The sequence below is a fragment of the Camelus ferus genome, chromosome 10 (genome assembly GCF_009834535.1).
Source record: "Camelus ferus isolate YT-003-E chromosome 10, BCGSAC_Cfer_1.0, whole genome shotgun sequence".
Lineage (NCBI taxonomy): Eukaryota > Metazoa > Chordata > Mammalia > Artiodactyla > Camelidae > Camelus > Camelus ferus.
The window spans coordinates 57,601,664-57,628,633 of record NC_045705.1 but is presented as its reverse complement, the minus strand read 5'-3'; the positions used below and the strand labels follow the sequence as shown (position 1 = coordinate 57,628,633).

Below are 26,970 nucleotides of genomic sequence, written 5' to 3'. Positions count from 1 at the left end.
CCTTCATTACTGTGGTATGAATATCTTTCCCAGATTGTCATTTATATTTTTCACCGTTTATGGTATTTTTCCATCAGAATTATTATTTTTTTTATTGATTTACAATGTTGTGTTAGTTTCTGGTTGACAGCATGGTGATTCAGTTATACATATATATATTCTTTTTCATTATAGGTTATTACAAGCTATTGAATATAGTTCCCTGTGCTATACAGTAGGACCTTGCTGTTTATCTATTTTGTACATGGTAGTTTGCATCTGCTAATCCCAAACTCCTAGTTTATCCCTCCCTCTCTTTCCGCTTTGGTAATCATAAGTTTGTTTTCCATGTATGTATGTTTGTCTCCATTTTGTAAATAAGTTCATTTCTTTTTTTTAGATTCCACATATAAGTGATATATATTTGTCTTTCTCTCTCTGACTTACTTCACTTAGTATGATAATCTCTGGGTCCATCATATTGCTACAAATGGCATTATTTTATTCTTTTTTATGGCTGAGGAGTATTCCATTGTATGTATATACCACATCTGCTTTATCCAGTCATCTGTCAATGGACATTTAGATTGCTTCCATGTCTTGGCTATTATAAATAGTGCTGCTGTGAACATTGGAGTGCATGTATCACTTCAAATTAGAGTTTTGTCTGGATATGTGCCCAGGAGTGGGATTGCTGGGTCATATGGTAAATCTATTTTTAGTTTTTTAAGGAATCTCCCCACTATTTCCCATAGTGGCTCCACCAAATTACACTCCAACCAACAGTGCAGGAGGGTTCCCTTTTCTCTACACCGTCTCCCAGAATTATTTTTTATGGGGTCAAATATATCAGTCTTTTCTGTTGTGGGTTCCAAGTTTTGTGTCATGCTTAGAAAGCTTCTGTACTTCAAAGTCATTTTTAAAAATTACTTTGTTTTTTTCTAGAATTTTTGTCTTTTTCACATTTCAATATTTTGATTCAGTAGGCATTTATTTTGGTGGAAGGGGTAAGATAGAAATCCATTTTTTCCGATTGGCCACCCAGTTGTCCCAACACCATTTAGTAAAGATTTCATCTTTTCCCTACTTACAGAAAATGGCAGATTTATCATAAACAAAATTCTCATCTTTAGCATAAAAAGTAGCCATGTTACCCTGCCCACAGGCCACATACTACACTTTGATTTTGTGGGAAAGAGGCATGAGAAGAAAAGGAGGTGATAGAAGAGATTTATTCAGCAAAATATTTTCCATGCATGATTTGAGTTAGTGCTTAAGATTTCTACATTTATAATATGGTACCAAAAAATCTGTCATGATAGCAATAACTTTTATCATCAGGAAAAGATTAAATTATATTCACCATCTTCTATTTGTTAATACAGGAACTTGTGCAATGTGTTTGAGAAAAAATAATGCAGAGTATTTTTCATACACACCCGTACACACACAGACACAAAACACACACACGTTTCCTTCCTCAGGAAAGCAAGTTGTGTAATGGCTAAGAGTTTGGGCTCTGAGTCAGACAAACCTAACTCATAGGGTTAATGTAAGAAATATTTGTTCATACAGAGTGTTCATTAGCACAGTGCCTGACTCAGAATAAATCTCAGCATTCAGTAGCTATCAACTTCTCTTTTCGTAAGATGCTTAGATAAGTTTCTCCAAGATTTCTCAGATGTGGTTTACATGCTATCACTGGGGTATTTTGCATTCATCAACTAAAGAGATCGCATGAAAAAACATATCCAGCAAAATCTGGGAGAAACTTATCTGAGTATATAAATAATACTTGCAGGTAGGTTATTTAGCACAGTGGCTGGAACATAGTAAATTTTTAATAAAATTTAGCTGCTATTATTACTAAAAAGTCCATTCATCTCACTTATTCAAAGAAGAGCTGTGGGAGAGTGGGCAGTGAGGTAGGAGTATGACAGTATCCAGTAGGATCCACAGGAAGTAGATTCTGTGTCTCCAGACCCTATCATTGACCCCTAGGTATGGTACTAGATACATATTTAAAATTTTATTTTTTTATTTTTTATTGACGTATAGCTGATTTACAATGCTGTGTTAATTTCTGGTGTAAAACATAGTGATTCTATTATACATATATATATATTCTTTTTTATATAGGTTATTACAAGCTATTGAATATAGTTCCCAGTTAGGACCTTGTTGTTTATCTGTTCTGTATATAGTAGTTTGTACCTGCTAATCCCAAACTCCTTTAATTTATCTCTTCCTCCCCTCTTCCCCTCTGGTAACCACAAATTTGTTTTCTATTGCTGTGGGTCTGTTTTGTTTTTGTAAATAAGTTCATTTGTGTCATTTTTAAAGATTTCACATACAAGTGATATCATATGGTATTTGTTTTTCTCTGACTTCACTTAGTATGATAATCTCTGGGTCCATCCATGTTGCTGCAAATGGCATTATTTTATTCTTTTTTTATGGCTGAGGAGTATTCCATTGTATAAATATACCACAACTTCTTTATCCATTCATTTGTCAATGGACATTTAGGTTGTGATACTAAATATATTTTAAAAGATCTTTGAGTCATTAAGGCTAACCAAAATGGACTACTTATCAGTCACTCTTGATATTTGAAAGAATACCTTATTTTTAAATTGTATCTTTTGCTGCTGTTAGTTGACCATATAAATTCTAGGGAAAAAGTGTTCGTGAGTGTTTCCACTGGAACACTATGAAAAGATCTGGTGTTCTAGCCACCATCATCCATGCAACATGAAGGTTCTTTGAAAACTAGTATATTTTACCTTCAAAAGAATCATGCAAATTTTGTATGTTAATTCATATGATACAGTGCTCTTTGAACTGAATGACCCTTCACCCAAGATGGAGAGCAGCATGAGGTGGAGGAAGTAGGCCTTGGAATCACACAGACTAGACTGGCATCCTGTAAAGCCATTACTCACTAGTTGTATGACATGGACAAGTCACTGAATCTCTCTAAATCTCAGTTTCTCTGCCTGTAAAATGGGGGGCAAAATCCCATCTTATTGTCACAATTCAATGAAAATGTACATGCCTTCTCTGTGCCAGATACTGTGCAAGGTGTTTGGGATACATAAATGAGGAAGACATGGACCCTACCCTCAAGGAGTTGACTCCAGTAAAGATGCTCAGTAAATATTTTGTTGACTGGACTACTAAATAGATCCTTGATGCACATCAGTTTCTTCTCCATTTCCCCTACCTAACCTATCTACCAACTTAATCTGAGGAAGAAATTAGACTGAATTACATTTCCTTTTTAAAAATGTTTTATTTGAATTCTTTTTAGACTTACAGAAAGGTTACAAAAATGGTACAAAGAGTTCACTTATATCCCCCACTCTACTTTCCCATTGTTAACATCTTAAATAACCACAGGACAGTGATTCAGAATGAGAAATCAACATTTGTACAATATTATTAACCAAACAATAGAATTTACTTGAAAAATCACTATTTTTCCATGAATTTTTTTTCTGCCTCCAGATCCTATCCACCACCATACAAGGTATTTAGTTTTTATTCCTCCTTAATCTCCTCCAGTATGTTACAGCTTTTCAGTCTTTCCTTATCTTTCATGACCTTGACACTTTTGAAGAGCACCATAGTAGTCAGAATTCTAAGATGACCCCTAAGATTCCTCCCTCAGGGAGTGCATGCCTTATACACACTTTGAGGGCAAGAAGAAACTGTGAATATGAAGAGCTGTCACTTCCATGATTACATTACTTATCAGTTGTCTGATTTATCAAAAGAGAGGTTACCTGGGTGGATCTGACCTAATCAGGTGAGCCCTTAAAAATGATGGGGCCCTTCCTGTCATCAGAGAGATTGTAAATGTGAGTGGGTTCAAGGCGGTGGTCACATGGCAAAGACCTGAGCGGTCCCCATCTGCTGACACCCAGCAACACAATGGAGACCTCAGTCCTACAGGTGCTAGGGAATGATTTCCTAGGGGAGCTTGGAAATGTACTTTTCTCTAGTTGAGCCTTCAAATGCAAATACAGCTAGCAGACACCTTGATTTCAGTTTTGTGAGACCCTGAACAAAGGACTCCTGACCGACAGAAACTGATATTAAATGAGTGTTCTTTTAAGCTGCCAAATTTATGGTGATTTGTTATGCAGCAATAGAAAACTAATACAAATATTGATCAGTTATTTGTAGAATGGCTCTCATTTTGGGTTTGTCTGATGTTGTCTCATGATTGGAGTAAGGTTATGTGTTCTTGGCAAGAATGCCACAAAAATGATATTTTGTTCTCAGTACATCATATCAAGGGATTCACGATGCCTGTGTCTTATTACTGGCAATGTTTACCTTAATCACTTCGTTAAGTTGATGTCTCCATGGTTTCTCTACCATAAAGTTTTTGTAGTTGGTAAGTATCTTGCTGGGGATACTTGGAAACTTTACAAGTCCTATTTGTCCTCAAACTTTTACCCACTAATTTTAGCATCATCTATGGATCTTGCCTGAAATATTTATAACTGTGGCATTTCCCTAATGGTGACTTCTATTTCCTTCTAACTTCTTATGTTAATTCAGTTTCTACTGTAAGAAAGAGCTGTCTCTTTCCCCAACTCCTCCCCCATTTATCTATTTATATATTTGTTTATATCAGTATGGCCTCATGATATTTGTTTTACTTTGTGGATGAAATTCCCATACTATCATTTTTTATCTAATTGGTCCAGCTTTGGTCATCAGGAGCTCCTTCAAATTGGCTCCTGTGTTCCTTTCACAAGCCTGTATCGGGTTTTTCTTTGCTTACTTTCTGGCACACAGGATAGTCCTGGGTCATCTCATAGTTTCCCTGCCCCAGTCCTGAAAATAACCATTTCTCCAAGGAGAACTGGTTCTTTTTATTGGACGGCAGTGTTTAGATCTGGGTGCTAGGTGTATTCAGTGTTTAAGATATCATTGCTTCCAGACCCTCTCAGGAGACAGAGAGAGGTAACATGTGGAATGTACTAACCCATACATATTTATATATCTGTAATTCTGTATTGATCTATCTGTATATATTTAAAACCTTGAGTTTATACTGATACCCCCTAATTCCAATCCAATACCACAAGGTTCGTTTTAGCTTTCTGTCTTTCCTTGTTTATAATTTCTTTCTCTAACAGTGAAAAACTCAGCTTTCATTATCTACTATCTAATAAATTATTTGTTAAAAAATATGTGTTGTTGTTGAGGCGGGAAGCCCCATAAAAAGACCAGCAGGACCCCTAGGCAGGACCACTGGTCCCCTCCAAGCACCGTCCGGTTCCCTGGCCCAGAGGCTTTATCTCACTTTTTGCCTCTAAAGCGGCTAACTTACACCTAGAATTCTATTGGTTCCCTGAGCTCACTTCTGACTGGTTATTTCCTTCACTCCTGATTGGTTATTACTCTCACTTCTGATTGGTCCACTTCCCTAACTTCTGATTGGTCCATTTGTAGTGTTTCATTTGCATGGAGCTTACTCCTGATTGGTCTATTTCTACAAAGCTTGTTCCTGGTTGGTCAACTTCTGTTGTACTTATTTGCATATGATGTTGCAAAGTGTAAAACTGGCAGCCTATAAAAGGCCTGTGTAACCCTACAGAGGAGGTCCAGACCTTAAAGTATAAACTCATTTGGGCCTGCTGGCATAATAAACCTGAACTCTCCCAGTGCTGTTTGGTCTCTGGCCTGGATCCAGGTTGCTGTCACAACTGAGCTGTAACTCTGAGCTGTAACACATTTTTCCACAACATTGTTTTTCAGGAATAGTGTTTTCCTCAGAAGAATGGTCTCCAACTCTACTCTGGAGGTAGGTGACCACAGCAACTGCATTGATCCTTCACTTTATACCTCTTCCTAAACCCCACTCCAGTATTCCCCTAGTCACCTAATTACAAACTAAAAAAAGCTGGAGTTCTCTGTCCCCTAACCCAAGAGCCAGAAGCTTAGGACCCAGGTAGGGTAACTGGAACTTGACATAAATCTTTGCTTTCTAAGCAGACCAGAAGGAAGTCATCCCTAGTTGAAGATCTTTTAAAACGTCACCACTGTGACCTAGGGGGTTTTGAATTGGTTATTGAAGATGGAGAAGTCACTGAGTCCTGCTTGATTCTAGTGAGTGTTCTCTCATGCTCCCCTACTACTTTCCACTCAGCCAGACGTTGATCGTTTAAGCTCTCAGTACTCCCTACCAAATGCTGATAGTGATTCAACCCTGCCTTGCTCCCTTCATGGATGTTATTTGTGAAAATCAAATGAGAGAATCAATGGGTATGTGCTTTGAAAATTATGCAGGTCTAAGTAAACTGAAGGGCCCTGAAATGTGTCTGCAGCAGGGGTTTGAACTGTCCACACTCAGATGCACTCTGTCTTGGACCAGCCTGGTAGTGGGAGCTCAGGGACTGCTGTTCCTCCTGTGGCCAACTCTTAAGTTGGGAGGGAGAAGCTGCTATAGTGAAGAGAGTGGCTAAAAAGACAAGATATCCTGGGAATCTCTTAAAATAGGAAGATCAAAATGCTTTGACTATTGAGTACTTTCAAAATATTGACTCATTCAACAGCTATTTGCTGAGTGCGTTTATTAAGGGATGAGGAAATGAGAAACTCCGTCTCTGCCCTAAAGAAGTTTAGAGTAGGGAATACAATAAACCCTTAGAGCAGGGAATACAGTAACTGCCATTTCTTGAAGACCTACTGTGAGCCAAGAACAGTGGTGGTTTACATATTATCTCATTTAATACAACCGATTGTCTTGAAGGTAGATATCATTATCTTTGATAATAATGAGAAAATTAACAATCAGGCAAAGAAGTTTGTCCAAAGTCACACGTGTAGTCAATACAAGAGTCAAAATTGAAACCCAGGTCTGCCTGCACTCTTAAGCTCATTTTCCCTGCACTAATAAGCTGAGAGTAATCCATTTACTGAACAAATATTTGAGTGCTTCTTTTCATTCCAGTCTGTTCTGGGTGCTAGTGATATTAAAGTGAAAAAACAAAGCCCCTATCCCGTGGAACTTACTTATACTGGGGAAAGACAATAAACCAAACAAACATTTAGTGTGTCAGGTGGCAAGTGTTATGAAGACAAAATAGCAGTATAAGAAAGATGCGAGAAGGAAGATTGTTAATTTAAACAGAACTGTCAGGGAAGGCTCTGATAATGTGAAGTTTAAAGTGCAGGAGCAGGAGATAGAACTGGCATAAAGAAGAGGTTCCTCCTTTGCCTGCCTGTGGGTTTAGTCTGGAGAAGAGGAGGCTTGGAATCAGAAGATTTGAGCTTTATTTATTGACTTACTGACAAATTCTTCCACTTTTAAGACTAAATTCCCTTTCCTGTAGACAGGAATAATAGTTCTTGCCCAGCTTCCCACACGCAGCTGCCATGAGGATGAGATGAGGTAGCACCCATGAAAGCCCAGCCCTCTCAAGGCATCAGCTTATCAACCGAAAAAAACTTGCGTAGGAAAAGAAAAGGAATTCCTATTTTGGTGCACCGGTTACCCTAGATAACTTTTTGAAAAGCTGTCCTGAGCTGAAAAGAGAAAAAGGTTAAAATAAATAAACATGTTTCAGAATTGGCGTCTGCTGAATATCCCTTTTTAATTTACACTAGTCAGAAATTTCGTCTCACGTTTTAACTAAACTTGCAAGGAGGCTCTGGGATTTGCCGCATCCCACCTAAGTATTTCCCTTCTAGTCAAGCCCCCTTGCCTGAACTCCATTTCCCAACATGCCCCGGGCTCCTGTTAGTCGGCAGTCATTATGACACGCGTTCCACAGCCTTCTGGGAAGTGTAGTTCTTTGTTCCCCCAGCTGCGGAAAGATCTGGGACTGTGGACTACCACTCCCGTGAGGTAGTGCGTAACTCCACTCCACGGCGTCTTCGAACGCGCCGCGGCAGCCATGTTGGACGTGGCCAGCACAGGGGCCGGCACCAGGGGGTTGTCGAAGCAGCTGTCACGATGCTGGGGTCCCTGGTGCTGAGGAGAACAGCGCCGGCGCCGCGACTCCTCCTCCAGCTGCTTAGGTCCCCATCGCTCCGGAGCCACGGAGGTGCCACCGACCGGAGTGTGACTACAGGCGGCTGCGGAGCGTCTCAGTGGCTAAGGGCTGCCGTCGGGGGGCGCCCTGGACCGTCGCCGGCCTTACTCACCAGAGGAGGGGCAGCCACCGGGGGGCGCCAGAGAGGACGCACCGCGACCCCGTGCTTCGCAGCCGCCACATGGGGACACCTTCCTATCCCGGAAGACACACTCTCTGGACCGGACAGCTGGAATGGGGTCCTCAGCAGGGCCGGATTGGGCGTGTGGGCCCTGGCCACAGCGCTTGTGGTACATTGTTACAGCAAGAGTCCGTCCAACAAGGGTGATTATCGGGACAGTTTGGGTTCGTGAACGAGAGAGGCGGGGAGAATGTCCTGACTCCGTATCTTTGGAGGGTGGAAGTTGGTTATAGATTTTAGACCACCAGAGCCTCAGTCCTGGAGGGACTCAGGCATCATCTGGTCTCAGGGCGGGCTGGAGAGCTCAGTGCCTTTGAGTTGTGTGATATCCCAAATTATACAACTATTATTATATGGTGATACAGTTACAGGTCAGCCTTCCTTCTTTGAGCATCACTTGATTTATCTGTACAATGGGAGCATTGGACTGAACATCTAAAATGGGAGCATAGTCCTCTTCTCTAATGTTTCCCCTGGTCCAATTCCTCTTTTAAGAGGTCTCCAGGAAACCATATGTGTTTTAAGGGCAACCACTAGATGGTTTAGAGAAGTCGTGTCCCCCCCTCCACCCCCACCTCGTGGCCTAAGAAAGGAGGAAGAGACTTGGTTTCTTGGTTTCAGTGCCAGCTTTGGCCCTGCTCACCCCTTGCTCCTTTCTGGCTTTAGTTTCCCCACTTATACAGTGAAGGATGATTTGTCAGTACTCTTACAGTGGTGGTGTTTTGACTCCTCTTGGAGTTCAGCAGCCTGAGTCTGAGGGCTTTGCTGTGCCTGGTCTCAGGAGTGGGATGACCTTGCCATGTGGAGCAGTTGGCAGAAGAAGGAAGATAAAGTGGCTCTGTAGAGACCTAGAGCGACAACAGGGGCTGGCTGACCCAGGTTGGCATCTCACCCAGGTGTGTGGAGCCCAGCAGGGACAGGGAGGGCAGGCATAGAGCCATACTTCTGGTCTACATGAGTCCAGCCATGCAGGTTCTCAGTTCCTCACAGGAAAAGACTGAGACGTGGTGTTCCTATATTCCATGCATCCCAAGCTCTGAGACTTTGGGGCAAAGGGGGACTACCTTAATATTCATTTGTTTATTCAGCAGGATGTGGCCAGCTATAAAAGAAGGGCCTTGGACTGGGAGTAAGGACACCTGGGATCTTGTTTTGGTTCTACCTCTTGCTCCTCCTCAGCGGCCCTCTGTTTCCTCGTCTGCAAAGTAAGGGTGTTCAAATAGCACCCTGGAGGACTTTTCTCACTTAGGCATGTAACTTCCAACATTTTTCTGAATACCCTCTGTGTACCTTCTTTTGGGCTAGGTGAGGAAGTCCTAATTTAACACAATGCCAGTTAAGGGGACAGTGCAGGCAGTTAAGCCTGTAGGTCTGGTGAGTGGTCTGATAGTGTGTAATTGGGGGATTAGAAGGTCAGTAGGGTCAGGAAAGCCTTCCTGGAAGTTCGGAGAGCCCCTGGAGGATGGGGAATTTGAACTTGAGTTCTGAAGGATTAGGTAAGAGATGAAAAGGAGAGTGACATTGTGAGCTCCAAGAGAGCAGGGAGTGCATCTTATCTTATTTCAGGTTGATACTAGCTCCTCTCCCCTAATACTTTCACGTTGTTTGTCCACCAACGTGTCTGGTACTTAGTAGGTACTCAGTAAATGTGCCTTGAATTGGACTATATTCTATGCCAAGTTTTTTGGGAACAAAGGTAAAGGAGTCTCAGGTCAGCATGGCATGTACAGAGGCTAGCAGGGTAGACAGCCTGGTTGGAGGACAGTAGTCTTTGGAATGAGATGAGAGCAGATGGAATGGGGTCTGGAAGTCAGGCAGGAGGGTTTGGAAGGTTTGGAATTATCCTGAGGGCAAAGTTGATGAGCAGGGAATGCTCTGAGGCCAGTATGTTTAGATGGTTTTGGGGAAGGTGTCCAGGATCTTGCCTTAGAGTTGCTTGGGGTTTCTAGACTTGACTTTGTGGCATGTGAACCCCAGCAAAGACACCAGGGTCTGTTTACCAAAATAGGTAATGACCAAAGTCATGACCAGTTTCAACCCCTGACTTGCCAGTTACCCTATTCCCTGACTTGAAATTGTGAGCTGAGGCCTTCAGTGTGCAGTGTAGTTGATACTACCCTTTAGAAGCTGGGAATTCCTAATCTCAGCTCATTCCTTACTCCTTCTGTGACCTTGCAGAAGCCACCTCTTTCTGAAGAGTGAGTGGGGAGTAGATACAGCAGTATCTGAGGACAGCTTGTCCCCCTTCCAGATGGAGGCTGCCCAAGCTTGTCTGGGTGTGTGCTTGGAGAACAATAATGTCTTTCCTGGGGGAGATAACCACGAAAGACTTGGCCCTGGAGTCTAGGCTGTGAGGGTGGAGTGGAGGCATATGCATGTCTGAACCACAGAATTGGCTTGCTTCTGCACAGTAAGGTGGGTATCTTATTCCTCTTGTACAGATAAAGGAAATTGAGGCTCAGGAGGTTAGGTGAATTGGCCAGGTCATATAGCAAGCAAGTGACAGTCAGAATTGAGCCTGGATCTGCTCTTTCCACCCTGCTCCAGTGCTTCCTCTCTTGTTTTACTGAGTGAGTGAGTCTCTTGGCTGGACTGAGTGCTCCTTGAGGTGTGGCTGTGTATGTCTGTCCACTGCCCAACAATGGAGTTCAGAACCAACTGATAGAGTGCTCCATGGGCGCTTGGTATTGGACTACTTGAAAGAATTGTGCTTCTGCTGTTGACTTGAGTTTTTTGGAGTCAGGCAATTTTTCCTTATGGCCACAAGGTGGTGCCAACAGCCTGCAGGTAGCCTAGGCCAGGCGAGGCTGAGCATTGCCTTCCTGCTAGGCCTTTTGATTCCTCAGAGACTGGAACCTTCTGCTTTGGATCTCCCTTCACTGGGCTTAGCACTGGGGTATTTGCAGATTTTGCAACCACCATTTCATTTCCTTAGGATCCTTGTGAAGCTGTCAGAGCAAGGATTATTTCCTTTATAACCAGGGAAGCTAGGGTTGAGATGGAAAGGGGCTGCCACAGCACGTGGTGAACGAGGGGCAGAGTGTGTTGGAGCCAGATCTCCTGGCTCCTTGTTGAGGCTCTCTCCACTCTCAGACGTGCTCACACCCCTTCCTGTTCCTCCTAATCCTGTCCCTCCTGCTGGGTTTGTGACCTGTGACATCAAGATTCAAAACTAGGCTGAGACACTGAAGGTGGGGGAGAAAATGGGACAAAGTAGTGGGATGATTAATAACAACAGTGGTAATCACATAAGCGTACAGAGCTTTATAGCTAATGAAGAGTGAAGGAGTTCACACATTGTTTACCATAGGCCCCACGTGTGTTAACACATTCCCGGGATCACCTGTAGGATGAACAGTGAAGAGTTTGGGCTCTGTAATAGATGTGGAAGACAAGTTAACAGAGGCTACTATGTGGGCGGGGGATGACTAGCTTTCTCTTTATATATCTTGGCATCATTTCCCTTGTTAAAGCCTATGTTTCTGAAATGTCTCCACTTCCACTGTCTCATTTGGCCCTCCAGGCAGCCCTGAGGGGTAGGTCCTGGCCAGGGATCTGACCAGTGCCCCCTCTCTCTTCAGATGCAGCCCTGATGGAAGCTGCTCGCACCAACAATGTCCAAGAAGTCAGCAGGTGAGTGTTGAACCCCAAGCCTTGCTCTCCTGTACAGGAGGGCTGAGTGGGGTGGGCCCCTTCCTCTGGTGATGAGTCTGTTTTGGAGGAAATCCTCATACTGAGCTGGGAACTGAACCCTGTAGCTTCTCTGTAGTCACCAAGTCACCTGAGCTCCTTTGGACCAGGTCAGCCTTTAGATATTTTAAGGTAGAGAGTCATCCTCTGTGTCTTTTTTCTGACCTCAAACATCCCTGGATCCTTCAGCTGTTTTGTTTTTTGCAGGGCATGGTTTGAAGCCCCTCTACATCCTGTGGGTTCTTCACTGAATCTTCTAGTTTATTCTTGTTTCTTTGTGGAATTGGCATGTGTAATTGCTTGTTGCCTAGATGGGATGCAGGTGGGCACTCGTGGAGAGGGTTAGGGATTTGGAGGGAGCTGGGTGAGACCTTTCTGCCAGGTCTTCCGGGGCTAGAGAGCCCTGCCTACAGAGCTGGGTGCACATGCTGGGCCCCTGCCCAGGGGCGGACTGCGTTTCTCCAGCCTCCCCGCCTCAGCTAGTCCCAAGGTGACTGCTTGCCATTTAGATGTGAGGCTTGTTCTTGCCCAGGGACAGGACTCAAGTCAGGCCTCAGCCTGGTACTAGGGGCAGGGTGGAGTCTGTGTCCTGCATGGATGCTCAGACCTAGGGCATCAGTATGGGGCTGTTGGTTAGGAGCAGGGGATTCATCCTTGGTGACACTAGTGGCTCCCATTAGACCTAACCTCGTCCTTTTGCATAGAGCTAGGTGGCCATAGGCTAACCCCCTTCCTTGTCTCCATGTCCACAGTTTAGACAAGAAGTCCAGTGTTTGGGGAGTCTATCTCTGCGCACCCATGGTGCTCTTCCCCGCTCCAGCTGCCTGAACATACAAAAGTGTTGAAAGGCAGCCACAGCCCCCACCAAGACTTACTGCTTTGATTCCCTTTCATTGTATCTGCAGCATTATTATTGATTCTCAAGGGTGCTTTTGAGTATTAATGTTCAAGGCTTAGTTTTTAATAAACCACTTTTGGAAGTAAGGGCTGGGAGTTGTTTCGTAGCCAAATAAATATGATGGAGCAATAGTTTAATAAACATGCAATGATGCATCTTAAAAACCAAGTACAGATGTCAGTTTATTGTTATAAGAACCATTCATAACTGCAGCCTGTGCATGGCATCTTCATTCCCCCAGAAACAGATGAGCCTCGTTTCCTTCTGCTGCAGTACAAGGAGGCAAGGGGATGGAAACGGGCTGTGCCCCCTGCTTTCAGGTCTTTGCTGACCCTGGAATCACCTGTTGGTAACTGCTAAGGGCAGCCAGGCTGCTGCTTTCCTCTGGCAACCCAGGGTAGGCAGCACATGTACAGAGCAGCTGTGCTGTGAACCCACCTTTCCATCACCAAGGGGAGGCTAAGTTTACCCTGTTCCACTGAGCCCCCAAGTGTTTATTTTGGTTCTTTCAAATACACATTTTTCTTAATAGCAATTCAACCCCTGCCCAAAGAATACAGAAAGTAATTGAATTTATGGTGTGTGTGTGACTCAGAACATTCACTCTTGCCCATGTGGATAGAGTCTGTCAGGGCCTTTCAGGTGTGTCCCCAGTCTCTAACCTTCTTTTCTCCTGCCTTTTTTTATCCTGTCTCTGCTGATCATGATGACTCAGAATCTCCCTTCACCCCTTGTGAGGAAGTCAGAGATGAGCAAGGCACAGACCCTGCCCTTCAGCCCAGCAGTCTCCCCCACCACCTCGCCGCCTGCCCCCACCTTCCCTCCCAGCCAATGAGCAGGGAGCAAGCTAACGAAGGTGGTGGACAGCAGTGGCTGGCTATCCACGGGGCCGTGTCACGTTGCTGCTGCTGAGGTGGTTGCGCAGGGTTGCAAGGTGTGGGGAAAAGGGGAAGGTGATTTGAGAAAAGCTGGAAAACGCAAAGCCTGGAATGCTCATGGTTAGTTAGGAGTTTTAAATTCTTATCCTATAAGCAGTGGGGGAGACATGGGAGGGTTATAAACAGGGAAATGATCCAGTTAGGGTCATGCCGAAGGGTGAAGGATGAAGTGAATTGGGGAAAAGCTGAAGGCAGATCTGTTAAGAAGCTGTTTGAATAAGATAAATCCAAGGTGATAAAGGCCTGAATTAGGATACCCCTTGTTCCTTCTCATCTAAAACAGTTCCTGCTTATGAGTGAGTGAATGGGCACTGGAGATGGGGGTGGAGGGTGACCCAGGCTCTGGTATCAAGGAAAAAACTCATAACATGCAACTTACAGTCCTTCCTGCTCATAGAGCTAGGCCTAGAGGTGGGGGTGAGGAGAACCTGACCATCCTTGCCAGAGGAAACTTTCTCGAATTCCTACAGCAGGTCCTTATTCAGCCTTTTTACGCCATAGACTCTGCACAGGTGTTTCATTTTACTCTTAATTTCTTCCTCCATCTGTTCTGGCCCTTAGCTCTGCCAAACAGACCTACCAATAGCAGGATAGAATCCCCCCTCAATTTTTAAAACATATTTACTCATAGTTTATACATTGTGAGGTCATCCTGTGTATAATCTGTATGGTCAGTGATATCAGATTTGGAATAAAACTCAGACCAGGTAAATAATATTGGCCTCTTCTCCTCCTTTCCCCCTTGCCCTTTCTACGGCTCTGTGCTGTGTGTACCTCTGCCTTGATGACTCCCTACCCTCTCCATTCCCAGAGCCTTGGGAGAGCTCTAGAGAGTGAAGGGCAGTAATCTGAGGCTCTTCTGCTCAGGGGCAGGTCGTGGGGGTGGGGGGACCTTCATCATCCTCTTTAAGGATTCTCTGGAATCTGCAGTTCCTGGGTCCTAGGTATGAGCTCTCCACAGAGACTGCCGTCTGTACACTGTGCTCATTACCCTCTGCTTAAATCCTCCCAGCCTCCCGGACTCAGCTCAGGTACTGCGGCCCTTGTGAAGCCTTCCTTGACTTCTCCCAGCTGAGTGTCATCCACCCTTCCTTTGCCCCGCACCTGCCTTCTGGTTTGGGAGGATATGCAAGTCATCTAGGAGGAGCCTTGCCAGCCTGTGGCAGGAGAGTAATCCTTTGCTGTGGAAGAGAAGTTAGAGGTCAGATGCAAGAAGCAGGGCTGAACATCAGCACTGAGGAGGCACTCAATCCACAAACAGGAAAATCAGCGAGGTTCACATGGTGCCCAGATCAGGAGTCCTCATGGACAGCCACCCTGATGTAGGGGGACTGTTGACCTGCTTTATGTGGAGCTGGCTAACCATGTGTGGTGTGGGCCTGCTTGGCTAAAGGGCAGGGAAGGGTCTGCCACTCATCACACTCTGCTCTTTATATTAAGAAGGCTTAGGCTGAAAAAAAAAGAAAAAAGAAAAAAGAAAGAAGGTCTGGGCTAGACTTCAACCTAAACCACTGAATTGTGTGCCTCCCCAGGGCAAGGACAAGGTCTGGTTCCCCACATGTCTTACCCTTTTCTCCAGCACAGTGACACTTGGGGAAAGCTGCTTTTTACAGACTTTTCAGCAAACCTGAAGCAGGTAATCCAGTCTTATTTGCATACTCCTGTTGGCTATATCAGAGGGAGACAAGGGTCCCTTTTTCTTCCCTTCCTCCTCACCTCCTGTCTCCCCTTGTGGCAGCCATTTCCTTCTTCCCCCAAGGCACTTAAACCTTGTTCGTATGTTCAGTGCTGGCTTTTCAGGAGTGGAAGCCTAATCCAGGGCCCCAATCCCACCTGTCAGCATCATTAGCAGGTGGCCCCACTCCTGGGCTCAGTCCAGAGCCTGGCTTCTGGACTCAGAAACCACTCACCCGAAACCTAGGGCACAGGACAGACTGAAGGCACATCTGTTCAGGCTCTGGCTGAGCCATGCGAGGAGCTATGGGTGCTGGGAGAAGTGAGGCCTCCTGTTCTCCCAGTGAAGATCACATTTCCTTCTGAATGAACTTGCGTGAAAGACTACACCTCTACCCATTTTCCTTCTCCTGGCAGGGAGCTGGGCCTCTGCTGAGTGCTTAACTTGGTTACTCCCATCAGCCCAAGCTAGCTAGCTAGCTTGCTTGTTTTTTTTTCCCCCTAAGTATTTTTTTAAATGAAGGAAGTCTGATGGTATTAGTCTTGGACTTCAGACTGCCTGCCCTTTCTCTCCAGGATTCATTTGTTTATTCGACAAAACTTTTCTGAGCACTTGTCATATGCTGGGTCATATACCTGGCACAGGAGACATTTGGCCAGGCATGATTCCTCCCTTCGATAAAGGAGTCTTAGGAAGACTGTAGTAACACAGTGTGATCAGTGCTGAGACAGGAGCCTAGCAGATGCCCCTAAGCAACCTGAGGGACCAGAGAAAATGTCCTAGAGAAAAATGACACCTGATCAGAGTCTTAAAATATCAGGATTGCTTAGCAAATAGAAAAAGGCATTCCAGGCAAAGGGGGTAGCATTAGTGATGGCACTGAGACAAGAAACAGCCTAGAGTATGTGGTGAGGAAGGGAAATGACAGACTGTTTGGTGTTGCTGGATCACAGTCTGAGGCCAGGAGGGACTGGAGACAGGTAGGAACCTGGTCATGGAGGGCATTGTACATTTGCCCCTTAGTTACTTATCTGCCCGGCCTGTCCTTTGTGCCTAGCCCTGAGCTGAATTTGTGTTGGAAGGAACACAGTGAGGAAGGAGAAACAGTCCCTTCTCTGGAGGAGCTCATTAACCCCCTTCCCGGGTGAGGAGAGAGCGCGTGAGTCAAAAATTGAGAAGCAGCAAAACAAGGCACAAGTTGCCTGACTTCTATGAGCCTAAGTAACATAGAAATGATGATACCTGTAACTCATAGAGTTATAGAGTGTTTATTATTAATAATAAAATTATTACTTAGTTCAGCCAATGTGTATGAGTGCTTACTAGGAGCTAGGCATTGGCTGAGTGCTGGAGATACAGTGGTGAACAAGACTGGCACAGTTCTGCCCTCTTGGTGCAGTTATTATGCAATTACAACTATACGTACTTCAAAATGAAGTATTTTGTCTTTTCAACAAATGGAAAGAAAAATGCATTTGGAGCTCTACCTCACCGTACACAAAAATGAACTCAAAATGGATCATAGACCTAAATGTAAGAGCTAAAACTATAGAAGTCTTAGAAGAAAACAAGAGTAGATCTTTGTGACCTTCTTAGATATGGCACCAAAAGCACAAGAAACCAAAGGAAAAAGTAGATAAATTGGACTTCATCAAAATTAAAAAAACCTTTGGGGTAATAGCTTAGTGGTAGAGTGCATGCTTAGTATGCACAAGATCCTGGGTTCAATCCCCAGTACCTCCATTAGAAAATAAGAATAATAGTAATTTTTTAAAAAAAAATTAAAAGCTTTTGTGTTCGAAGGACACTTTCAAGAATGTGAAGAGATTCTCCCACAGAATGGGAGAAAATATTTGCAAGTTATACATCTGTTAAGAGATTTATATTCAGAGTATATAAAGAACTCTTACAGCTCAACAATAAAATACCCAGTTTTTAAATGGACAAAAGGATCTGAATAGACACTTCACCAAAGAAGATATTCAAATGTGCAATAAGCACATGAAAAGATGCTCAACATCATTGGCATTAGGGAAGTACTAATCAAAACCACGATGAGATACGACTTCTCACCCAGTAGGGTCGGAAAGACAGATAATAGCAACTGTTGGTCAGGATGTGGAGAAATTGAAACCCTCATATTGCTGGTGGGGATGTGAAATGATATAACTGCTTTGGAAAACAGTTGGCAGTTAATCTGAATATTAAGCATGGACTTACTTTCGGATCCAACAAGTAGACTCCTAGATATATACCCCAGAGAAATCAAAACATGTACATTAGTGAACGTAAATGTTCATGACAGCATTATTCATAATAGCCCAAAGAGGGAAACAGCCCCAAAGTTTATTAGCTGATCAGTGGATAAATAAAAAATATGATAGTGGAATATTATTTATCAATATAAAGGAATGAAGTACCAATAAATATATGCTATAACATGAATCAACCTTGAGAGCATTATGCTGAATGAAAGAAGCCAGACACAAAAGACCACATATTATATGATTCGATTTATATAAAGTGCCCAGAATAGACAAATCCTTAGAGACAGAAAGTAGATTAGTGATTGCCAAGGGCTGGAGCGGTTGGGGTTGGCAGAGAATAGGGAATGACTGCTAATGGGTCCAGAGTTTTTTTTGGGGATAATGAAATATTCTGGGGTTAGTAGTCAAAGTAGAACAACTTTGAATATACTAAAAACAATTGAGTTGTGCACTGTTAATGGATGGATTGTATGGTATGTGAGTTATATCTTAATAAAATTTTTTTAAAAAGTGAAATACAAGACACTTAGGAATCTAACCTTGAGTATGGGAGGGGTAGGGGGTGGGGGTATATTATCAGTAAGGGAAAGCATCTGAGTGAGATTCAAGTGAACTCTGAAGGATGAAGAGAAAGGTAGAAGAACATTGAGTTGGACAGTAGGTGGAAGGCCCTGAGTCAAGAAAAGATGTGGCAAAATTGAGGAATTGTGAGAAGGCCAATATGATGACCCTAGAGAGTAAATGAGAGAGGGTATGAAATGAAACTGAAGAGTTAAGCAAGGACCATATCACACTGAGCTTGTTAACTTTTATTTTCACTAAGAACGGAGGGCAACCATTGAAGAACTTTAAGAGTATGCGTGTGTGAGAGAGAGAGAGAGACGTAGACATACATGGTGACGTGATCTAGATCTGTAATTTTTAAGGTTACTCCATGAAGACAAGATTGATAGAGAGGTGGATGCAGTAAGACTGGTTGAAAGTGACTGGAGTAGATTAGTCCAGACTGAAGAGGATGATGGCAGGTGATAACTTGAACTAAGATGTCAGTAGCAACAATGGAAGAGGTAAGCTAGACAGAACTTGATGATGTTTAGAGCAGTATCAGTGTCTGATACATAGTTGGTACTCAGTATACAAACATTGAGTGAATGAATAGAATTGGGTATGTTGATTAGGCAGAAGAAGGTGTTGAGGATGAATTTCAGTTTTCAGGCTTGATGCTGTTGCCATTCACTGACATGAAGATGCTGGAGGAGGGCTGGGTTGGGAGAAGAATATTGAGTTCAGTTTTGAACATGCTGGATTTAACATGCCAATGAGACATTTAAGTGGAGATGTCAACTAGAAGTTGAATGTATGGGTCTTTTTGACTCTTCCCACTGTACATACCATGCTGCCTCTCAAACTCAAAGATCAGTTTAAAAGTGGTTTTGACACTTTGTTTTGATGGTTTTGGAAAATAAAGTATTTCATACCAGCTAAAATTTGTTTATTAGATACCTTTGGGGTGGGGGGAAGTCTGATTTAGTTTGCAGTTCAGGAGAGAAGAAAGAGTTGGGTTTTGTTGAGGGCTAAACACATTTATTGTAGCTCTTCATTGATGGCTTGGTTTGGTTCTTGTCCCTGGATGCCCCATCTTGGGGCTTGAGGCACTTGCTGTCCATGTGCCAGGATTAAGGTGTCCAGAATGTGCTTAGCTACAGCATAGGTAAATGTTCTGCACATTGATCCAGGGATTTTATCTAATTAACAAAAGCCCTGGCTGGTAAATACATTTGGCTGTCTCGGGGCCTCAGAGAGCCTGTCTGTTTATCGATTGTTGTATCATTTTGGCTGGATGTGAAGATATTAATGATGGCATCAGAGCAACCAAAACATCTAGCTCTTTTAACCAGTAAATATGTAAATGTTCTTGTGGCTTGCAGTAGGTTGAAATAAAAGCTTTATCTTAGACCAAAGGTCAAGGCCTAACTGGCATCACTCTTAGAATTTGATGCTTGTTATGAGTGCTCCCTAAGGTCGTCGCATGATTTTTTGAATGTTAGGGTGTAACACACACAGGCTTTTTGAATGTTGGGATGTTGGAAGGTAGAATAATGTTACAGAAAGAGAACAGGCTTTTTAGAATTACAAGACCTGGGTTCTACTTCGGACACAGTTGCTAACTGTCTCTATGAGCTGTAATAGGTCATAGAACCTCTCTTTTTGAGTCTTAGTTTCTAAATCTTGCTGATAGGGTTCCCAGTGAGAACTTAGCAATATAGTCCTTAGTGCTAAACTCTGCAGGGAAACTGAGTCCCTTTCGGAGGGTCCAGATCACATACTGAAACACCAGGGCTTACTCAAGTGGCGCCTCTCCAGGCAAGCAATTCTGCAGAGTGGTCCAGGGCCTGGCACCTTTTCTGGAGTGTGGACTTAATGAGTCTCTGCCCGCTTGCTGCCTGGAAGGCAGCTGGGGAAGATTGGATTAGTAGCTTTTTCTAAACTTCAGGGGTAGGTGAGTTGTGGAAACAGCTAGTCAGCTGCTCAGACGCCTAGCAGAGTCAGGCGGTGGGCCAAGCCCAAGAGCAGAGAGCAGCCAGGGCCTACTGGGGTGGCTTGGGGAAAGGAGGGATGCCCCTGAAAGGGAGCCTAGCCAGGGACTGAGCCTCTAGTGTTGGCTGTCTTCTAGGCTGTGTGACTTTGTGTCAGTATTTCCTTAGTTTCTTCAGTGACCTTGGCTATAAAGTGTCTTTGATGATATTTGCCAGACTACCCTCCCGGGATCTTGTGAGAGTTCAGGCAGGTGGACTCATCCTTTGGGTCATCAGTGTCACATCTTCTAGGAAGCCTTCCCTAACCCTCCACGCACCTGTAGGTCCTTGTAGCACACTGTACTTCCTCTGTGACAGTATTTACCACCCTCTCTTGGGATGGATGATCTGTTTCCTTTCCTCTTTCTCTCAAAATACTGTGAGTTTTGGAGGTGGCAGACCATTGCTTTGTTGTTCATCGCTGTTCATGTAAGTAGTTAACAAATACTCACTGAGTGTTGTAAAAGTGTTTTGTAATGGCAAGAGTTAGGCAAATGGTGGTGGTAGTTATTTACAGTCATAATAAACCTGTAAACAGAGGACTGACCTCCCCTTGAAAAAAATAACATAAAAATGGAAAATTAGTTCAATCGTTTATTCATTCAACAAATGTGTGCTAGGCCCTGATGGATCAGTGGTAACCCAAAAATGTAGAGGCCTTGCCTCATGGAACTTAAAGTCTATTCAGACGTTAATCATGCAGATACGAAATGACAGCTGTAATAAATGCTGGAAATGAATAGTGCAGAGACTCCTGAGAGCCTCTAAGAGATTTCCTCTGGTTAATATATGGAAAGCTTCCGAGAGGAAGCTTGAGTCCGAAGTGAAGGAGAGAGGGGTTAACCTAGGTGAAGAAGGATCAGAAGAGCTTTCCTGGCAGAAGGAGCTTTTGTTTACAAAGACCCTGTGGAAGGAGGAACAATAGCAAGTGTGAAGTTCTGAAAAAGCCGGGTGAGACTGCAGCCCAGAGAGAGGTGCCAGGAGCCTAGAGAATAAGCAGGGCTTGCAAGGCATTAGAGGCCGTCCATAGTAAGGAGCCTTGTCTTATTCTAACATTAGTGGCAGCTGAGTTGGGGGTGGGGAGCAGGGGATATTGGGAAGGGATTGATGTGCTCACCAGCTATTCTGATTGCTGAGAAACATTAGGAGCCAATCTGAGTGCTTACCAGCTTCTTCTGTGTGTGCCAACATCTTCTGGGCACTGATCCAGCCACTGAGGCAGTGAAGCCACAAAGTGGCAGTCCCCCAGGGCCCCCCAGCAGGGACAGCTGTCAGGCTCTATCTCCCCACCACCACTGCTGTGGCCCAAGTGCTGCTTCTTGAAAGTCCCAGCTCAATTATGGCCATAACACAAATCCTGTTAGCATGGCTGGAACCAGTTGGATTTTCTCACAAAGAATTTTCTAGGAAACTGAGGAACAGAGAGAAGTCCAAGAATATTAGAAACAGTCCAACTAACATGTTACTGGGCTTACCAGATTCACTTTAGCAGTTTGCCTCACAGTTCCTGCTCTGTCCCTGTCCTGTTTGAAAAGCCTTCTGAGAAAATCTCACTTTGGAACTTGGAGGCTCTTCTGCATCCTGCTTTCTTCCCTCTCCTCCCTTTTGAGCAGGGGTCCCAGGCCCGAAGTCCTCCTATGGCAGCAAGTGGTTCTCTCCTTGTGACTCTGTCAGTGGTTCTGCCCAAAGAGGCTTTCATATCATTGGCAGGAATCCTGGTGATAAGGACTCTGGAGTCTGAGAAAAACAAGGTTTGGATTCCAGCAATGCCATTTGTTAGCTCTGTGACCTTGGGAAAGTAGCCTACCCTCTCTAGCCTTAGATTCTTCATCTGTAAAGTGGGCTGATGATTAACCTACCTCACACCATTGCTATGAGTGTTAAATAAGAAAATTAAATGAAAAAAATCAGCCAGTGCTGTGCCTAGCACGAACAGATGCTCAGTACATTATAGGATTGTTACTGAATGTTGTTAACTACACCAGGTTTTTGCCCCTGAACTAGCAAAATAAATTGAGGTAATGGATAGAATTTTCTGGATATTCAATTTTTACCCTACATTTTTCTTAAGCTCTTAGTGTAAACATTCAGAGACTAACACCCCCAGACTAATGAACACAAGGTAAATGAGTATAAGGTGGAGCGAAAAACAAAAATACCACCTGTAATGCTTTTTTTTAGAGCCCACGTATATTCAGTTTTATTTAGTCTTTATAGCATATTCCTTTGATAATGTAATTTTGTATACATTTTGTGTGTATATGTATGTTATAAAATGTTTTAAATATTATAAAATAATATTTAATAACATTGTTAAATATTACTATTGGTGGCCGATGTTTTTTGAATGCCTTCTTTGTGATGGGCTTCGCATGAGGCTTTAATCACTAAATCCTACAACTGTGCAAGTAATATAGCCCCATTCCACAGATGATAAAACAAAACTTTGGGTTGTTTGAGTAATTTGCCCAGAATTGCCTGCTTGGAAGTGGGCCACCACGTTATTTTACAAATGAGGAGGTTGTAAGACTTGAAACAGAGAGGAGCTTGCCTGGGTCTCAGTTTCCTCCCAGCACTCTGCCAGGCTCAGGGAGATGTTTTCTAGCTCAAGGGAGAACCATTTCAGTCTGCCTGACTGGGAGTCCACAAGGTACCTGAAGATAAATGTCATATCTAGATCTCTTGTCTGTCCTCCCCTCAACTCTGCTCTTCACTGACAGCCACTCCCCCCTGCATTCCTGCCAGCCAAGCCTGGCTCCCCTCTGTCTCAAGAACCCCCATTCTAGTCAGACTTGGCTTCTCTAGTCTTAAACGTGCAACTTACTCTTTCCTACTTGTGAGCCTTTGCAGTGCTCCCAACTCCCCCCGTTCTTCTGTCTAGATCCTGTTCATGGTTCATTGCCCACCTCAAGCCCTTCCTCTTCGAGACACTCACCCTCCCTAGTAATAATAACTGTCATTTACTAGATACCCACTCTTTGTGAAGCTGAGTACTAGATACTGTATATGTATTGTCTTCATTCTTTGCTACGTATTACAAAAACAGAATGTGTTATGTCCACTTTCCAGATGAGAAAACTTGAGGTTTAGACAGGTTTAGTGCTTTCTACCCTGCAGCTCGTGAGGACTTGTAGAGCTGTGATTGAAACCAAGGCCAATGTGAATCCATACTATGTGCTTTTCTTGTTCTAGCACATCTTGATCTTTCTCATGAAAATTCCCACAGCCTTAAAGTCTGAGCCAAAAGGTATCAGATTTAGTTTTCACCTCCTTGCCCTTCTCTTCAGTTGCTTCATGCCTGTGTCTCCTCCCCTAGGCCATGCTATCACAGCTAAGTGTATGGCACCTCCTCCTTCCTCCACCACAGCTAGTCACACAAGGCTGCCTGGGCACTCAGTATACAGTACAGATAAGAGTCTGGCCAGTTGATTGATTGGTTGAATGAAACCTTGTTTATTCTCCAAAGTCTACTCAGCAGGAGGGTACAGCAGCTAGGCAGGCTGACTGGTCTCCAGGATCCTCCATTCATGTGGGTGGGAGGCCCAAGAAGGCTACATAAGAATCCTCCCTGAGTCTGAGCTGAGGCTTCCATCTCAATGCTCTTTTGTTTGGGGGGATAGCACCCAGGCCTCCCAGGAAGTCTGTATGTTTGACCAGCCTTTGCAGATAGACAGTGAGCAGGGGCAGAGTGTAAAGCATAAACAATTGGGGGAGGCCTCTGGAATTCCCAGGGGTTCAGAGTCCAGCAAGCAGAGCAGTATTCTTCATAGGGTCAAGCAGGGCTCAGGTGCAGCCCCTGATGGGTTCGATGGGCCACAAGACACTTTTCTCTCCAGCCTCACTTGCTCTCCAGTGTTCAAGTCTCCTCTTAAGGGCAACATCCATCCCTCAGTTGGGCATCTCTAGATATGAGGCACACCCTGCCGCCTGAGTGATAAGCAGACTCTAATCAGACATGTGCTCATTCATTTATCTTTTCTTTTTCCTTTGGAGATATAATTCACATATCATAAAATTCACCCTTTTAAAATACACAGTTAAGTGGCTTTTAATATAGTTATAAGATTATGTAACCATCACCACTGTCTAATTCCAGAACATTTTCATCACCCCCCCCCAAAAAAAAACCCAGTCCTATCAGCAGTCACTCCTCATTCCCCCTGCCTCCAGACTCTGGAAACTGCTAATTGACTTTCTCTATGGATTTGCCTATCTGGACATTTCATATAAACGGACTCATACAATATGTGGCCTTTTGTGATGGGCTTCTTTCATTTAATATGTTCTCAAGACTCATCTGTCTTGTAGCATTTGTCAGTACTTTGTTCCTTTTTATGATTGAATAATATTCCAGGTATAGATATACCACATTTTATTTATACATTCATCAGTTGATGGACAGTTGTATGTTCACTTCTTGGCTATTGTGAATAAAGCTGCTGTGAACATTTGTGTATAGGTTTTTGTGTGAATATATATTTTTATATCTCTTGGGTAGACACCTAGGAGTAGAACTGCTAGGTCACATGGTAACTCTATGTTTAACATTTTAAGGAACTGCCAGACTGTTTTCCAAAGTGGCTATGCCATTTTAACATTCTCACCAACAATATAAAATGTGAGAGTCCTGATTTCTCCATGTCTTTGTCAGCACTTGTTATTGTCTTTTTTTATTAGAGCCATCTCAGTGTGCGTGAAGTAATTTCTCACTGTGGTTTTGACTTGCATTTCCCTGATGGCTAATGATGTTGAGTATCTTTTCATGTGCTTTTTGGCAATTTGTACATTTTCCTTGGCATTTATTCATTCTTAAGGCTCATCATGAACAATATGCTCCATTCAGCATTGAGGAGGAGCATAAAGATGTATCATGATTACCTTTGCTTTTCAAGAAACTTGCACTCTGGTAAGAGAATTGTGATTAGTACATACAGAAAGTTAAGGCTCCATAGACAAGGTGGCATTTAGTCTGGTCCTGGAGAAGGGTAATATTTGGATACAAGCAGTTGGGTGGAAAGACATTCTGTGCAGTTGGAGAAGTGTAAGCAAAAGCCTTTGTAATTAGAAAAATATTTTATGTTGTGATGAATTCTGAGGTAATGTTGTGAGAGCACCTGGCATAGCACGACACGGGGTGTGCTGCTGTTATGTAGTTAGCTCCCTCTACAACTCCCCTCTGGTCCCTGCTCTGTCCTCCAGGACTTCACAGTTCCCTTTTCCTGTTGCAGATTTTTAAATATTAGGAGACAGTGCTCCAAGCCAAATAAGCCTTGGTTCCCTAAATTATAGTTTCAAGTCTTCTCATCCTAGTCATTTTCTAAAGAAATGGCCACAGAGTTTTTGTTGCCCCTTCTGAATTCCAGTGGGGCATGACTTTACTGTGAGCAGCAGGGCAGTGATCCCCTTTTTAGAGATTTTATGAGTCTGTTAACATGGGCTGAGCTTGTATTAGTTTTCTTGGCAGCTGTATTATACTTCTAGATTCTGTTAAGCTTGCAGTCATCCCAGTCTACAGAGAACTAGGGCTTCCTGTGCTTCTATCATCCATTGATTGGAATTGTTTGCCAAGTTTGTTTTAACCTAGAGGCAAGACCACTTTGAAGTATCATATTGCCATGTGACTGTGAAAGTAGTGCTGGTAGTATGGAGACTTCCATGAAGAAGAAAATGGGATTTCAGTCTAAGAGAAGAGGGTCTCTTCCAAGGGAGAAAGTTCTAGGAAGCAGAACTAATCAAAGCGAATCTTCGTCCCTCAGATAACCTCCTTTCCACTTAAGGCTTTTCCTTATTTATCTTTTCCTGGCAGTTGGTTAGTTCCATCAGACACCTCTCATGCACTTGTGCTAGCTCCAGGCTAAATGTGGGAAAGAAGGGAAGAAGTTGGGATATGTGCCCTGGAAGGCAGGATGGTTCAGTAGAGAGAGTGTGGGCTCCAGTCCCCAGCTGCCACTTACTGGCCATGTAATCTTGAGCAAGTCATTTGCCCTCTCTCTCTCTGACTCAGGCTCCTTCTCTATCACAGGACATGTGAGATTATAAATGCTAAGTGCCTGATGCATAGTAGGCTGCTCAAGAAACGTTAGCTCTTTTGAACTCCACCATTCAAGAGCTTTGCAAGACCTGAAGAGCCAAGCATACTGTGTGCTCACTGAACCTGTACAGGCAGCTGTCAGAGCACTTGTGTTCCTTAAAACACTTATTTGTATACTTACTTGTCCAATTTCCCCAGCCCCAGTTCAGACTGGAAGCTCCTTGTGGGCAGGATCCATGTCTGATTCATCTCTGTACCCTCAGTGTCCAGCACGGAGCCTGGCTTGGAGAAGAGGCTACTTGAGTTTTGTTACTGGGACAAACCTGAATTAATGAAGGCCAAAATTTGCCCCCACTTGTCTAGACAGGGCCAGGTATTGTGTTTGGCTTTGCCCAGTCCATTCTTTACTGAAAATCTCATAGGGTTCTGGAGCTTGGCAGTGGCAGCTCAAGTGCCAACCTTGTTTAAGAAATCTGAGCCACTTCTGTGTCTCCCTGGCAGCTGCCCTGCTGCCCTGCTGCCCTCCACAGCAGCCTCTAGGCCTGCTATGGTGCCAGTAGGTGGAGCTCATGGCCCTTTTCCACACTTCAGCTGCCTAGACAGACCTTGCCTTCTTGTCACCAAGTCACCAAGGCAGCTGTTTAGAGCCCTGAGCAGAGGTACCCAGATGAGGGTGTC

The 26,970-nt window shown here is 43.7% G+C and overlaps 1 protein-coding gene across 5 annotated transcripts in view; it reads left to right on the top strand.

Annotated features, from left to right (window-relative positions):
* The first annotated feature begins 5,784 nt into the window (after positions 1-5,784).
* The window catches only part of CLPB (caseinolytic mitochondrial matrix peptidase chaperone subunit B), a 127,392-nt gene continuing 106,206 nt past the window's right edge, over positions 5,785-26,970 (top strand). Inside the window, exons 1-3 of one of the 5 annotated variants that reach the window (XM_032489284.1) lie at positions 8,234-8,360; positions 9,306-9,466; positions 11,799-11,850. In XM_032489284.1, the coding sequence (XP_032345175.1) occupies positions 11,810-11,850 (41 nt within the window). In that variant the 5' untranslated portion in view covers positions 8,234-8,360; positions 9,306-9,466; positions 11,799-11,809. Of the gene's footprint in view, positions 5,804-7,946; positions 8,361-9,305; positions 9,467-11,798; positions 11,851-26,970 lie in introns of those variants that run through there. The other 4 variants (XM_032489285.1, XM_032489286.1, XM_006181620.3 and 1 more) reach the window with 4 other exon arrangements.